General features: G+C 42.6%; 1 protein-coding gene across 1 annotated transcript in view; it reads right to left on the reverse strand.

The window, feature by feature from the left end:
- The window catches only part of EXOC4 (exocyst complex component 4), a 397,972-nt gene that overhangs the window by 42,176 nt on the left and 339,871 nt on the right, over positions 1–15,925 (reverse strand). The window contains exon 14 of the mRNA XM_042815485.1: positions 11,330–11,508. Coding sequence (XP_042671419.1) covers positions 11,330–11,508 — 179 coding nt within the window. The remainder of the gene's footprint in view (positions 1–11,329; positions 11,509–15,925) is intronic.

A 15,925-nucleotide genomic window follows, 5' to 3' on the forward strand; every position in this document is an offset into this window, starting at 1 on the left:
AGGGAAGGGAAGGGAAGGGAAGGGAAGGGAAGGGAAGGGAAGGGAAGGGAAGGGAAGGGAAGGGAAGGGAAAAAAGACTTCATTTAAAATATCTAAAAAGGGTGTGTGGTTTTTTGTTTTGTTTTGTTTTGTTTTTCCCATTAAGGAAGTATGATTGTATAAATGCAGCTTAAAGCAAGAGAGCTATCTCATCTGAAGACTCTGAATATGTAGAGATCTCCTTCAACAGGTCAGGGATTGCTGTTCCAGTACTATTCAGATATAAAAACTACGTGAAATTTTCCTGTTTTCAGTACCTTATAACAGAACTTTCTCCTTCCTCTCCCCCTCTTTTGGGGCAAACTCTATTATGAAAGAAGCAAACTTGATTTAGAAACTTGTGTCAAGGTACAATGGAGCCAAAAATTTACCCGAAAACAAATTTCTTTCCTAATTAAAGTCAGCAAGAGCACTGCCACAGGCTTCAAATGGGAGACCTTTTAAAAACTGTCCAAAGCTGTAAATGAATGAGCAAAAACGAGTGGAAGCAAAACAGAAAACTTCAAGATCAGCTGCTTAGCAAAAGGTCCTCAGAGCTGATGATTTCCTCTCAACTGTTAATAAAGAATGCTTCGCAGCACTCAGAATACACATAATGTACATATCACCAAATTAACAACATTTCAGCAGTGTCTGACTCCGATCATGGCAGCTCAGCTATCAACTCAGTGGTGAGCATGGGCAGAAAAGCCAAGCATTGTGAAAACTGCAGAAACATTTGCAGGAACATGTGAAGCGAAGCAGGGGGGAACTTCAGGCATTTATGCACTGATTTAACGTGTGCTTCACCCCAGACCATTATTAGGATATGCCTTTCATAAACCAAAATGTTTGATTTCTGTGACAGCTGAAAGAATAAGACAGATGGGTGATGGCCACCTGGGTTAGTAATAAAAAAGAAAAACAACCAATGAAGAGTTATCAACCTGCACGTAGGGCTATATCAGAACTAGAAAAGAAAAATCAGTGATTTCTGTTAGGACACTTAAAACGAACCATAATTAAGCCCTGAGATAAGAACAGAGGGATCAAGATGGCACTGGCACAGGTTGCCCAGAGAGGCGGTGGATGCCCCATCCATGGAGATGTTCAAGGTCAGCCTGGAGCAGGCACTGAGCAACCTGACTGAGATGTAGGTGTCCCTGTTCACTGCAGAAGAGTTGACTAAGTGGCCTTTTAGTGCCCCTTCCCACTCAAACGATTTTATGGTTCTATTTTTCGCTTCTACCCTTGCTTTGCAAAACAATTTATTACTGAAGGAACAGCTTGATCAGGTGCTCAGAGCCCCATCCGGCCTGACCCTCATAGTCTGACTTCTCCACCATTCCTGGTTATTTAAGAGTTATATTCTGCAAGACCCATGTGAGTAAAGCCAGAGGTTAGATCAGAGCAATCCTATTACATGCCCTCTGTAGCCACTGTGCAGAACGACTCATTGGTGATGTCAGCGGTTGACTACGCCGCTTTCTAGTCCATCCACCTAATTTTGGAAATGATTTTGCCCCAGCCCTATAGGAAGCTGTCACCTCTTAACACACCAAGGAGGAACAGGTGGATTTACTGCTATTAACCTTTGTCGCCCACGAGTCATTCGCTTTGGAAGAGATAAACACATCCTAATGCATCAACCAACTGGTGTGGACAGCAGGCTCTTCGGAGTTATTTCCACAAAACCCCTGATTTCCTGGTATTACTCATGAGGGATCCTCATTTTAAAATGGTTTGAAAGCACTGCTAATTGGGTCACTTATTTACATGACAATCCCCTGCGTTTAAGGCTGGTGGGTGGGAGGAAAGAATGCTGGAAGAAGAGTAATTAGTGTAATCATGAGGGTAAGCTAAGTGCTGACCCAAGGCACCAGATCAATACTGGGACTGCATCCTGGTGGTGTGCTTATTGTCTGAGATAAAGAACAGTGAATGTTGAGCATCGAGGTCAGAAAAACAACGTCTCATTTTCTAACCATTAAATATTTGATGTAAAGCATGGAGGCTGGAGAAAGGAGTAACCACTAATCCATATAGACAGCTTCTCTGCAGACATTCAAAGGCACTGAAAGGCACTGGGAAATGACTTTGACAACAAAACAAGAGCTCTTAGTTGGCTGACGACTGTGTCATTTTATTCCCTAGCAAAGCAGACCCATATCTGAACTATGAAAATTTATAGTCAAAATCATAAACCAAACCAAAATAATTTCTTAATGCTCAGGCCTTACAAAAACAGCTGTTTTGTCTTCATGAGGCCACCAGTTCCCTACTGGTTTGGAAGGTTAAACTTACCACTCTGCTGTCCCAAACAAACTTTCATTGGCTTTGTTCCTCCAGAAGCCAGCTCCACTAAGATAGTACCAGCTGGACTCTTGTCTCCTACCTGCACTGCTCTGCTCAGCTCTTGTTCAGCTTCAGGTGGTGTTAGGAGGCACAACTTTCCTTTTGGATCCAAGACAATTCTGCTGAATTGACACTCAGAGGGAAAAAAAATAAATCCCACTTTCATTTGTTAAGTCAATCCATTGAAGCTTGAGGCTCTAAGTGAAAACACATCTCTGAGCATTGCTGATGGCTCTTGGAGTCATCGATACAACAACAAACACAATTCTGCTTTTGGATCAAGACAATTATGCTGAATTGGCACTTGGAAAGGAAAAAAAATCCCATTTTGATATTCTAATTCAATGCATTGAAGCCCAAGGCTCTGTAAGAGAAAACACATTTCTGAGCATTGCTGATGGCTCTTAGAGTAATCAATACAAGGCTTACATATGTAGAATGTCAGGATATTGCCAGACATTTAATATTTCCTCTCTGGACATCTTCTGAAAGGCCTCTGTACTCTGACACTGTTCCCTCCAATCACCTTTTACCATTCAGTAGAGAGTAACTGTGGATGCTGAACCTAAGCTCTAAATACTATCTAAGAGTTTCCAGTCTGTTTAAAGCATCTTTCCATAAGTTTAGGCACATTCGTAGCTCCTACTAAAGCTACAAATTGTGATTAATTTGGTGATTAGATATGGTTTGGTTTGGACTTAACAGATCTTCATTCTGCTGTGCTTCAGGATGGTAAAGCTTTCGTGTTCTTGCTCATGGTCCCAGCTAGGGAAACCCACGACTCAAGACTTGTCTCTTAACTAAATACCAGCCCCAGATATGTTATAGTCAATGATGGGATTTGCAGAAGTGGGAAAATGGCACTGGTCATCACTGCAACACTCAAAAGACATCAGACAAGGACCAGGATCAGCTCTGTGACTGACTAGATATGTAGATGTTATGGCCAAAAAGATCTATTCCTATCAGCTTCCTCAGACCTTCCTTCAAACCAAATATCTCCAACTAACACCAGTCTGAACCAGCTGTCCCCAGCAATGCTAACGCGCTCAGCCCCGAAGAAGGACTTGACATTTTCAGGATTAGCCATATTCATGGAACTTGAGATCGGCTCATGGTATGGGCAGAGTGAACTTGTGTGTAAAACACCTCATATGCACAAAATAAGTTAACTTTATCAAACAGGCTGGATGGCAGAGACGGGGAGAGATCCCACCAGGATGCTGACATCTCCCTTCATCCATCATCTCCTTCTCCACCTTCAGCACAGCTGAGATGGGAAAAAACCAAGTTATTTTATGGAGGTCCAGAGCAACTGAGAAGGGGAACTGATCCCCTTTTCAGTACCTTCAGAGCTGCACTGACTGTCCAGGTAGAGGAACAGGAAAAAATGGAATTGGAAAATGAGACTGCTTAAGAAGCAAAATGGGAAAGCTGTCATTTAGACTAAGTTATACTGCAGCAACTGGAATCCATCAAATGATACAAGCACGCATGATTTATCTTTTAAAGTTAATGGCAGATGTTTTACATTTGGAAGAAATTTGTGGCTTTTTCTGTTTTAGAAATGCAGTTTCTTTGAAATAATAACGCAGCAGCATTCAATTCTCCTGCGTGGGGTCAGGTATGTGCAGATCATCTTTAATCTGGCTTTTAAATAAGCCTCTCTATTAATAGATCTCTACAAAAAAGTTCCCCGTGAGCAATCAATACGGCAAGATGCCTTACAAGCTCGGTGACAGAAAAAAAATAAGCTCCAACTGGAGAGAAATACAGCCACATTTAAGAGCTGAATTCAGTTCATTAGAAACACCAGGGTTAAACACAAAGACCTGCCCGGGTTCACCACTGTGGTGTGGTCTGACTGCAAAATGAAAGACATCAATTTTACCACCGCGTCGGCCCTGATTTTCATTTGTGCCGAGACCCCTTTACACCACTCTGTCAGTGGAAAGGGGCCTTAAAGTGACTATAAATTACAGCTCTTTTACTCTGGCAGAGTGGTATAAAAGCGCTCCGCCATCCATTTCCAAAGGCATCACTTTCTCAAGTGTTGTGGGATGCTTTCTATCAGCCATCAAAGCCTATTTCACTATGAGGAGACCCACAGAGCCAGGCAATGGGGAGGCTGACCCACAGGTGCAAAGTGGCCCAGGATAGTCTTGATTCTATAATGGCCTTCACTAACCGTTTCAAAGTATTTCAGGATCTATGGCTGGAAAAGGCAATGCAAATGCTTGGTATTATCATTGCTAAGAGCAAGCCAATGACAGAAACCTGCAGTATTTGGCAAAAAGCTGTTCTATAAGCCATTTTTCCTCCCCTTCTTGCTTTTGGATGAAGTGGTAGCTCACCAGAACTGCTGCATGTCTGGAGGGTGAAGTGCTGCCCATCCACAGAAGAAATGGCAATGGTGTCTTCTCTATATTGCCCTGCGATTTTGGGGTGAAAGCACCCCTGAATGGAAGGAAACAACTGGCTTTTAAAGAACTGGGGATAAAGCAGTGACGAGGCTGAAGGTCTTTTTAGGTACTTCAAAAGTACCAAACTCCGTCCTTGCCAACCTAACCATAATCTGTAAAATGGGGAGGGAGAACCATAGATCCATGTCCTTCCAGTTAGAAGGGTGTCCAAATGCTCAATTTGTCAAAAGACTGTGATATTTTCATATTTATCATTAAAATGACATGCACTTGTATTAATCAAATGCAGTAATTAGCTCCATGCCTAACGCAAATTGTCCTTAGGTTTTCCATGTTTCTTGCCTAACACTGGGTTCTTCCCTTCCAGATAGGAAGGTCAAAGCATTGAACATCAAGAGCTTTGACAACAAAGCAATCATTGGCTTAGATTTGGTTTTAAAACAGTATGTTTTGAGTCCCTCATACTTTTGATGCTTTTGATGCTAGTTTTCTGCTAAGAAAACGGATAAACGTACATGTATGTGTGTGATTCTCAAATGTAGCAAGATTCTCACTTAACAGTATAAATCCAGGACCTTGGATGCCACAAAAAGCAACAAGCACCATACAATAAAAGCATTCAGGCTTTTACTTTTCTTTTTTTCTATTTCTACCTTGATTTCAGCGTTCTCCTCATCAAGCTTTTCTTCCTGTGGTGCTCCTTGATGGACCTCCCTACTCTGAACATGGAGTTCCACAATCCATTAGTAAAGAGACTTTCCATTTGTGGACAAGGATGCGACAGTCTTTCTTGGGACTACTTCTAGAGTCCTGACAAAACTGTTAAGGTACTAAAATTGTATTAAAAATATTCCTCATTAAGGATCAGAAACGGAAAACATACCCAGAAACTGAACATGATATAATGAACAACATTGAGTTGACAACTCTTTGATGCAAGAGTATCTACTTCTTTATAAGCATAAGCCAATACAAGGGCAACTTCTCCATAAGCATATGCCAATACAAGGGCAACAACTTCCAACAAGCCATTGAGAGAGAAAGGCAATCTGGTTTTAAAATAAATAAATAAATAAAACAGGCAGATCAGTTCATCAGAGAATATACTTAAAAATAAGAGAAGCCATCAGTATTAAAACAAAGATTTTTCTAACGCTTTTACCAGCTAACAAAACTAGTTTTATGTTTTATGAGAGCTCAGTGAAGAAGTCAAAAGGATAGTTGCAACTCACTCAGCTAATGGCTAATCTTTCATCTTCCTACCTACACGTAGCACGCAACCATCTTAGAGATGGAAAGATGGCCCCGTTTTCTTCATCATGCGCAATAATTAATTCTTTGTAAAATATCCAGAGGGCTTCTGAAAGTTGAACCTCTGACAAGAGGATTAGTGCTTTTTGTATCTGCCCATGGCAAGGCTGAGAAGCAGAAGAAGTGGGGAGGAAACCCTGCTTCCATTTTCATGTATAACTCATTCAAAACGTACATGACTTCCTCAATTAATTTATCCACTTCCAGCAACTTTAATCCTTAAATGGTTACTGTTAAAAAAGAAGTTTGTATTCCCTCAAAAGACAAGAGAAAAAGAAAATTACTTTGTCATATCTGACTGGTTCAGAAAATATAAAATCCAATTCTGTAGCACTGTAGATAAGGGAAGAGCTATGGAAGATCCATCAGCTTAGCAAACACTAAATAATGAAGAATGCAGAGACTGCCCAGCATGATAAAACACTCTATTAGTGAGACTGTTTTTAAATGAGTGATAATTGTGGCACATCCACAGGAAAATGTTATTGAATTTTTATCTATGGAAAGGGGCTTTTTGCCAGCCAAACTGAAAAGCCACCAACATACATTCCCTTGTTCAGGATTCTCCAAAACACTTCCTATACCCGACCAGCTCTGCCTTGTGGTTTGTGAACATTGACAGCTATGTCCACAAATGGCCCATTTACAGCCAAGGAAGCTTTTCTGGGAAAGCTACCCACTTTTTGTGAGGAAGGAAAATGGGGCCACTACCACCACTTGTCGGTGGTTATTTTTTCTGGCAATGACCCCAAAATTCTGGACCCAGCCATTCTCTAAGGCCTTTGGTGATGCTCTGAGTGGTACTTCATGTCACATGACTGGGACAGAAAGGTGCCTGCAGACCCAAGACCTGAACCTGTGTTTCTGACACTTTCCCACCGCTGAGAAGCAAAGGGAATTTCTCCAAACGTTGGGAAAATAAGTTACCCTATAAAGTGAAGCACAGACACCATAGAAAACAGGATCAAACCATGACTGCAGTTAAGATGCATCCTGAGTCATTTCAACATGACAGATAGTGTTACTTTCACTGTTACTCAACAGCAATTGTGCTTGTAATTTACTGGTTGCTTTTGAACATTGAGCTGAGGTCAGCTCAGTATCCAAATCAAATTGGTTCCCCGTGCTTTTTCAGCAATGCTTTTATTGAATCACCATGAGGTCCAACTATTATGTTGGCCCAACATAAGGTGAGGATATAAGATAAAACCCCACTGTTGCTACCAGCATCATTACTGTTCTTGTTCAAGCATGAACACTTCAACACAACATCTTGTCCAAGGAGAAAAACAAGGAGAAGGAAGAGTTGCTCCAAGGATTATAACAACTGCCATCTGTCCAAAGTCAGCTACCAAAAAACAGAGCTGGGCGACTAATGGCCCGTCCACTCGGGTATAATGAGCCATAGATTCCAGTTGCAATGCACTGCAAGACTTGGGTTTCATCTGGGCATGTCTGAAAATCAAAGTTACTGATGCCAAAATGATAAAGCTGGCTCTACTTCTGGCAAGCTGAGCTTGAATTGGATGGGCTTCAGTGCGTGGCAGAAACCCTCTTTATTTAGCTTTACTTTTGGTTAGGTTATTTCCTTTTCCTCCCACTCTTCCCTCTCATTCTTATTTATTCACTGCGTCTTGCAGCAATCAGATGCTCAGAAATTCAGATGATCAAACAGCACAGAAGAGAGTAACTGGTGTGACAGATGAGTGTTACGTTATTAACACCGCACGAACCTTTGAAACAATAGGCAGTTCTCCTTTTTCCTCCTCCCACACTTGTGTTGCTCTTCTCCTCCAGACGAGGTGGGATGGAAAGAAAAATCTCATCTCATTTTAACTCTGTTCTTTATTCTTTGTATGCTTCCCCAAAAGAATCACAACCCTCTGTAGATCACTGCAGCTTGCTGGTTTTGTAAATACGTCTGACTTATCCCACCACCTCTGCCCCATGGCATCACTTTTTACTTCTCCCATACAGATTGCAATCTATGTTCCATTTATGAGAAATACTCCACTAGGTTTCATTTATAACCATGAGGTCAATAGCCTCTATCGTTTCCTAACCCTGCTCCTTCTTCCTCTTGTTTCAGATACTCCTGGCATTTGTGTACAGACATTTCAGCGTGTTGGTATGAAGTTATTACAAAGCAAGATGAATTTTTATTGTCAGGAGGATGCTGCTAAGTAAAATATTACACTTTGTACTTTTATTTTTATTCACTGCTGTGTGTAACATCCTCTTGGAAGCTTGAAAGTCATTGTCATGCCCTTTTATGTTTGGAAACATTGATTTTTTTTTTTTTTTTTTAAATTCGAGTTTCTACCAGAACCGAAATTATGAATGATGGTTTTATTTCTAACAGCCCCAACTCCTCAGCCCCAACAACTCCTCAGGTTGTAAATTTCTGGGAAACTCAGCTATTGAATTTTAATAGTATTTCTGATTCTTTTTTTTCTTATAAATAATCTTTTAAATACACATTTTGAGAGCACAGCAGTTCTTCGTCTCACTCAGGTATCCAAAACACACAGTATGGCTTACAGAAATACTAAAACCAATCACTTTATTTTGTTAACTGTCAGCTGATTGTAGAATCTTAATTATCCTTCTGGGTCAGGAACAGCTAGAGTAAGGAGTTCAGAGGTCCTGCTTTATGTCAAGTTATAAGCCATAGGAAGGACTGCCACTCAACCAGACGATGCCCTCTTAGAGAGTCAAATAAATCCTAACACTGTCGCAGAAAAGCAGTGTTGTCATGGGGCAACTATTTTAACTGAGATATAACACCATGATTTTTCCTATCCAGCACTGTCAGGTTTCCCTCATCATTTCCCCAGAAGTGATTTTTCAGTGCCCATAGTCCTCGGGAGGCATCCCCCAATACTCTGCTCTTCTAGAGCCTGCATTTGCGCAACAGACTTCATACAAAGTTCAGGATGGTGTCCTCACCATCTCCCCATGTGTCCTGGTGCCCGAAGAAGCGGTGTGGAATTTGTTATTTAGTGCTTTGATCTTCTCTGGATCATTCCCAAAGAGATGGCCAGCGTGACTGGTGGGTGCAGGTGAAGAAGTTTGCAAAACATGCTGATTTCATACTGTGTTAAGAACAATTATGGGGTCTCCTTCAAGTAGAGTTGGTGTTGGACTGCTAGAAAGCTGCTTTGGACTTTCCTAGCTTTGTTTTGTTACACAAAAGTTTAAGATGGGCAAAAGTCAGCATGTCTGACATATGGACCTACGAAGATACTGTTAACCTAACTGATTAACCCAACCTGGACACTTATGATTAAATCAACAGCTACAAAAATGGGGATGTATAACCCAGACTATCAATTATTACTGATTCTCTTCAATAATTGTATCTACGACATAGTATTACAATGATAAAGATGCTTCTTCCCACAGATAAGCTGCACACAGACAATGTTCAATGGAATGCTTGTGGGCATGGTGGCCATGGGCTGATGGTTGGACGAGATGATCTTAGTGGTATTTTCCAACCTTAATGATTCTGTATTTGTAAAATTCACTGTGATACATTATAGGGATCTAAGGAAATGTGAAATGCTATAAAAAATGCACGAGCTCCTCCCTAGGGAGAACATTTAGTAGAGGACAACTATTGGGAATGTCTTGATAGGCAGCTGAGATGCAAACCATTGGTCCTAAGAAGAGCTTAGTTCTGTGTCAGCTCAGCGAAAGGTGAGCTATAAGACATATAAGGAGATCTGTTGCTTAACATACAAGCAAAACATTGTGTAATTGATAAAAGTGTATGGTATTGATAAAGTCTTTCTCTTATCTAAAAGTCTGTTTTAAGCAACCAGAGGATGACTGGGAGAGTGCACTGCTGGAGGGCTGATGAGCTACTGATTTTAAACAAGGGGGAAGAGTAATAATCACACTTAGCTGCATCCCATGGGCTGCCTTGCTGCTGCTATGAAATGTGACAGCGGCAGCTCTTAGGTCAAAGGCATCACCTCTGGTACGATGCTGCATTTTGAACACCATCTATTGACATTCACTACACTGAGGCACTCAGCAACGTGCAAACAGCAGCTCAGTCATATTCCATACGGAATATTATTCATAAACAGCTTTTTTTTTGTGTGTGTGTGATTAAAACAGCTCAATGTGCTTTTGTCAGAGCAGCAGAGCTGTGCTCTGTTTATGCTGAGCTCCACTTCTGGACACAGCCACAACCCTCCTGTGGTGACCCTATGCACACAACACCAATGATGGTGATAAGAGAAGAAGCAACACCGATCACGTCTCTGACACTTCCCAGACAGAAAAAAAACCCTAATCTCAGAGGGAAAGAACTGAAAGTTGAAGCAAAGAGAAGTAAAATGATCTCACAAAGGTAGCACCGGCAATCCCTGACAGCCAGGAGCAGAAGTGACATCTCCAGGCTCCCTTGGCTCTGCCCTTCCTGCCCCTTGGTTCACCAGGGGCTGCTTTTGCCTTTGCAGACTGAGCAGCACTGCCCCAGTGACATGCACATTAGGGTACTCCTCGTTAAGAGCTGCTCAGTTTCTCCACTGAATTTATAATACGTATATTTTTAAATATTCAGTGATCTAGCAACGCTTGAAAGAAATTGAAACCTGTCTCAGCACTGTGGAGTGTCACTAGCAGGGATTGCTGAAAAGCTCAAGCCTTGAAAGACCCATCAGAGCTTCTGCTAGAAGTGATGCTCCTGGCACCCTGGCACCACAGGCTGAGAGATGTCACACTACACGTTCACCAAGAAGAAAGAGATGGAGCTGATTTGCTTTCTGCTCTCCTCTGACATAAGCCACCTTTGAAATCAAGAAGTAAAGGTGCTCCCTCCTGCTAAAAAATCACATAATTATGCTGGTTTCCAGCTCTATGACAAAGGAGCTATGTGTGTGCTTGCAGCCCAGAAGGCCAAGCGCATCCTGGGCTGCATCAGCAGAGGGGTGGCAGCAGGGCAGGGAAATGGTTGTCCCGCTCTGCTCTGCCCTTGTGAGGTCATACCTGGAGCACTGTATCCAAGCCTGGGGCCTCCAGCACAAGTAAATCACTGAGTAGGTCCAGGGTAGGCTACTAAAATGATCAGAGTCCCATTCCATGAACGGAGCCCTGGGCAGCATGGTCTATGGGAAGTGTCCTTGCCCATGACAGGAGGCTGGAAAGGGATGGGCTTTGATGTCCCTCCCAACCCACTCCATTCTGTGATTCAGTGCTTCTGTACTTACTCTGGGCAGCTGAGAGGTTGGAGAAGGCTGCCTTGGTGCGACCTGCTAACCACTCCAGGCTCTCGTGCATGTTGGCCAAAGCCTTGAGGTCGCTGACATCCCGCAGGATCTCCTGTTGGGGGATGAGTTTATCTCCCAGGTTGCCAATGAGAACTTCTGACTCTTTGCCGAAAGCAGCCCTGAAATTCAAAGCAAAGCCACCCTCAGACAGACAGCACAGGTCAGCAAGTGGGAGACACTGGTTCCACCATGGAGAAGGTCAAACCATTCAGTGCAAAACACCCCCAGGGCAGCATCGCAGGAAGCTCACCTTGTGAAGGTTAACAAATCTCATCAAAGTGAACAAAACACGTCATATTACGCAGATCCTGACCCCTCTGTCTCAGGCAATGCTTGTCTACCATTCTCCCTTTACCCACAATCTCCGAATTTCATTTCCTTCTCAAACTTCATCCCAATCAATTCCCACACTCTTTTCTCCCAGCATTTACACCCTTCCCACACATGCAGGTGATTTCAGAACTTCCTTGCGGTACATAACAAATAACTCACTCGTGGTGTTTTTCACCTCTCCTTGTAAATCAGCTCTTCTAGTCCCTGCGTCAGTCTTTTTCGTACATACATCAAAATACACCTCCTGCAAAGTGTGGTGGCTTATCACGACAAACAGACAGAGAAATGATTCTGAATATTAGTCAGTACATTATTTTGCCTCTACAGATAACAGCTGGTGAAAAATGACCACCAAGACAAATGTGCTCACCGCACAGAAACTGAAAAAGCTCTTTCAAGGTGCGTTGCCACTCACTCCATCTCATGCTCCTTCTATTGCACTGAGATTTAGCTTTATAATACTCGTCTTCATGAAGCACTTCGTCTGGCAAAATACCAAAGCATCTCCATTGCTTTTGCAGGCAAGAGGAGCCTTCTTCCTTCATGACTTTTTGTGTGCCATTAGGATGGATAAAATCAGGTGACAGCTCCACCATCTATTTACAGTAGCCCCTGGATGAAACCAAGAGCGTTTTATTGAAAGGCAGCATGCTTACCACGGTGCTCAGTACACTGTTCCCATCATTAGCTGCTCTTTTTAGGCATCTGCATTCCACTTTCGTTCAACACTGGAAAACTTCACTTCCTGTCATTAGCTCCTTTATGAACTTACAATGAGGAATCATGCTGCTGAGCATAATAGCTGCAACGAACTGCAGCAAAATAATCCCATCAGTGGCATTTTATATACCATCTAAGCAGCTTTACTGCCAGCATCTCACTAGATTTGTGGGACTTCACTGTCATTGAGGAAAAAAAAACCAAAAAAACAACCCTGAAATGGCTTTAAGTTGCTCAATGGAATCCATTAGTGGCAAAATAAATAAATAAGTAAAAGTAGCCTTCATTAAAAAACTATCTTGGACGATTTTCTTCTCTGACTACAGAAAATACATTGCTTTAGGCTGTATCCTGGGTACTACAGTTTGAGAGGAAACCTTGCAAATGGGATCCTGGGCTCCATCAGGAGAGGGGTGGTCAGCAGGGACAGGGAGGTGATTGTCCCTCTCTACTCGGCTCTTGTGAGGCCCCATCTGGAGTACTGTGTCCAGGTGTGGAGCCCTCAGTACAAGAAAGACATAGAGATTTTGGAAAGGGTCCAGAGGAGGGCGACTAAGATGATCAGGGGGCTGGAGCACCTCCCCTATGAGGACAGGCTGAGGGAGTTGGGCTTGTTCAGCCTGGAGAAGAGAAGGCTGCGGGGTGACCTCATTGCAGCCTATCAATACCTGAAGGGAACCTACACCCAGGAGGGGAGTAAACTCTTCAAAAGGGCTGATAACAGCAGGACTAGGGGAAATGGATCCAAGTTGAGGGAGGGAAGATTTACGTTGGATGTTAGGGGCAAGTTCTATACAAGGAGAGTGGTTAGGCCCTGGAACGGGCTGCCCAGGGAGGTTGTGGATGCCCCATCCTTGGACGTGTTCAAGGCCAGGTTGGATGGGGTCCTGGGCAACCTGATCTAAATGTGTATGTTTGGTGGCCCTGTTAGGCAGGGGGATTGGAACTACATGATCCTTGAGGTCCCTTCCAACCCGGGTGATTCTGTGATTCTGTGATTCTTGCCTATTGGTTGTGTTTGAGGAGTGAGACACAGCAACATCTTGCTTTATTTGCCTAGGGAAGCGGCGGAGTCACCATTCCTGGAGGTGTTCAGGAAATGTGGAGACGTGGCACTGAGGGATGTGGTTTAGTGGGCATGGTGGGGTTGGACTTTGTCACCTTGGAGGTCTCTTCTAACCTTAATGATTTTGTGACTCTGTGAGTAGGCACATTGGGAATGGGTTGATGGCTGGACTGGATTTTCTCATGGGTCTTTTCTAACCTCAGTGATTCTATGAGTTTATCTCCAGCTCCAGTGCAATATGGCAATAGTGGTAATTCAGCTGGTCTCCCTCTCCATAAGATGGGCTTAATAAGACTTTCTGGTGACTGGAAATAGATTAAATCCTTTGTGCACTTCTGGGAAGGTCTTAACAAGCTTCCCTGCCTGAGCATTTCTAAGATATCAGTGACAGGCAGCAAAGTTTTGGGTAGTGGGGACAGGCTGAGTGACTCACCGAAGTTCCAACCCACGGCTGTACTGGGTGGTCAAGCTCATAGCCAGGTTTGACCATTTTTTGTTCTGCAGTGCATGGGGAGGTTCAGGTTGGATAGTAGGAAAAAACTTGTACTCCAAAAGAATGCTCAAGCACTGTAATAGGCTGCCCAGAGTGGTGGTGGAGTCACCGTCACTGGAGGTGTTCAAGAAGATGGAGATGCTATACTTAGGGACATGGTGGGCAACACTGGTGGTAGGAGGGCAGTCAGACAAGATGATCTTTGAGATCTTTTCCAACCTCAGTGATTCTATGATTCTGGGATCGTTCATTCAAACAAAACCCGTTACTGGCTTTTACAAGAGGCATGAAACACCTCGCTCAGCTCTACCACCTACGTGCATTCAGATGTCCTCTTCTGTTCCTGGGGAGCCGAAGGCATTTCACCGATGTGTTTTTCCCACCCAAGCTGAACCACTCCTCTTGATTTACACTATCAAATGCATCGATTACTCGGAAAAGTTAAGAAATGAAACATTTGGTGAATTTCTACCTTCACTAGCTTCACAAAGCACAGTAGAGAAAGCACACGTTTGTGAATCATAATCTGAGAGCTGTCAAATGTGGAGTCACCAAGATAGCACTGCCTACAGTCACGCTTAGAAGCTGGGTTTGCTCACAGGGACAACTCTGCTGCCTTCCCACACGCAAAGAGAAAAGGGTTTGGCACTGCTCTGGATGGACAGCCTGTACATGAATAATACAGTGCTCCCAAGCAGGCTGGAAAAAAAAATGGAATCTACGTAATACAAAGCTTGGTGTATTTCCTATTTTTACCCCCGGGAGGAATATGAATAAAGTTTTCTATACTCCAAAAAGCTGTTGGGATAAATGTACTTCTGACTCTCTTACACAACAACAGAAGTTTGTACCAAAAGCACAGCAAATACATTTAATTGTTGGGTCACTTCTTTTTGAAATACAGATCCTCGGCTGCAGAAACCTCAACTCCCTTTCACACAAGCTGAAACCTATAACAGAGACAGCCTTCAGCAAGCAGCTCCCTTTTAAAGAGGACTTTAAAGTGTCCTCGTGGATTCCAGTAATTTAATTTTCAACCTACTGTTAGCAAGTGTTCAAGAAAGCTTGAAGAAAACTGTTGCTATTTGGGATGCTTCCTTCAGAGAATGTGTTTGTCTTCATTAAATTTGCAAAACTAAATGTTTAATGATAAGGATATATTAAAAAAAAAACCAAATCAATTGAATATCCAACCTTAACTCTGAAAATTAGACCTTTGATTCCCATACTGTTTTTCAGCCAGTATTTTTTCAGACTCATTTACATCTAAAAGCATTTATCTAATATAGAGACAGACATACAAACCTATCTGCAGCCACTTTACACATTTAACTTACAAGTTTTGGATGGTTGAGTTGGTACCCTTGGTTTGAATTACCACAACTTTGAAAAATCAAATCCTGTTGTAACTTAACTACAAATTTCCTTTGGATTTTGCCAAAGCTTTCCAATAGGAAAAACAAAAAAGACACTTCAGGTTTTGGTGAGCACTCAGAGATGGAATTTCCAGCAAGAAAATCTCATAACCAAGCGGTTCACCATGGAGTGTTTTACAGAACTGGAACAAAAGGCAATGCTCCACACTCCTGCAGTTAATTCAGGTGTGTATATACTGATGCTCAAGACAGAGATCAATACTGCACATCAACTACACAGTAAATAAAGAGAATTCACGTATATTTCTGCACTGCCCAGCTGTTTCTATATGGGAGCTCTTTAAGAGTATGTGATGCTGGTGCCACAATGCTTTGCTGCCTTTTTGGTCTTGATTCCTATGGGATTTGTATGTGCCATGAGGGGGTTCACTCTTACATTTCTGCTTTGTCAGAGGACAGTTGTGCTAGCTAAATCCTTGGATTAAAAAAGCACTTGATTTAGTTTCCCTTTGTTAAGCCATTAATTTCCATGTATTTTTTTTCTCTCC

The sequence above is a fragment of the Centrocercus urophasianus genome, unplaced genomic scaffold, assembly GCF_019232065.1.
Source record: "Centrocercus urophasianus isolate 14NV4802_14NV808 unplaced genomic scaffold, USGS_Curo_1.0 seq_15, whole genome shotgun sequence".
NCBI lineage: Eukaryota > Metazoa > Chordata > Aves > Galliformes > Phasianidae > Centrocercus > Centrocercus urophasianus.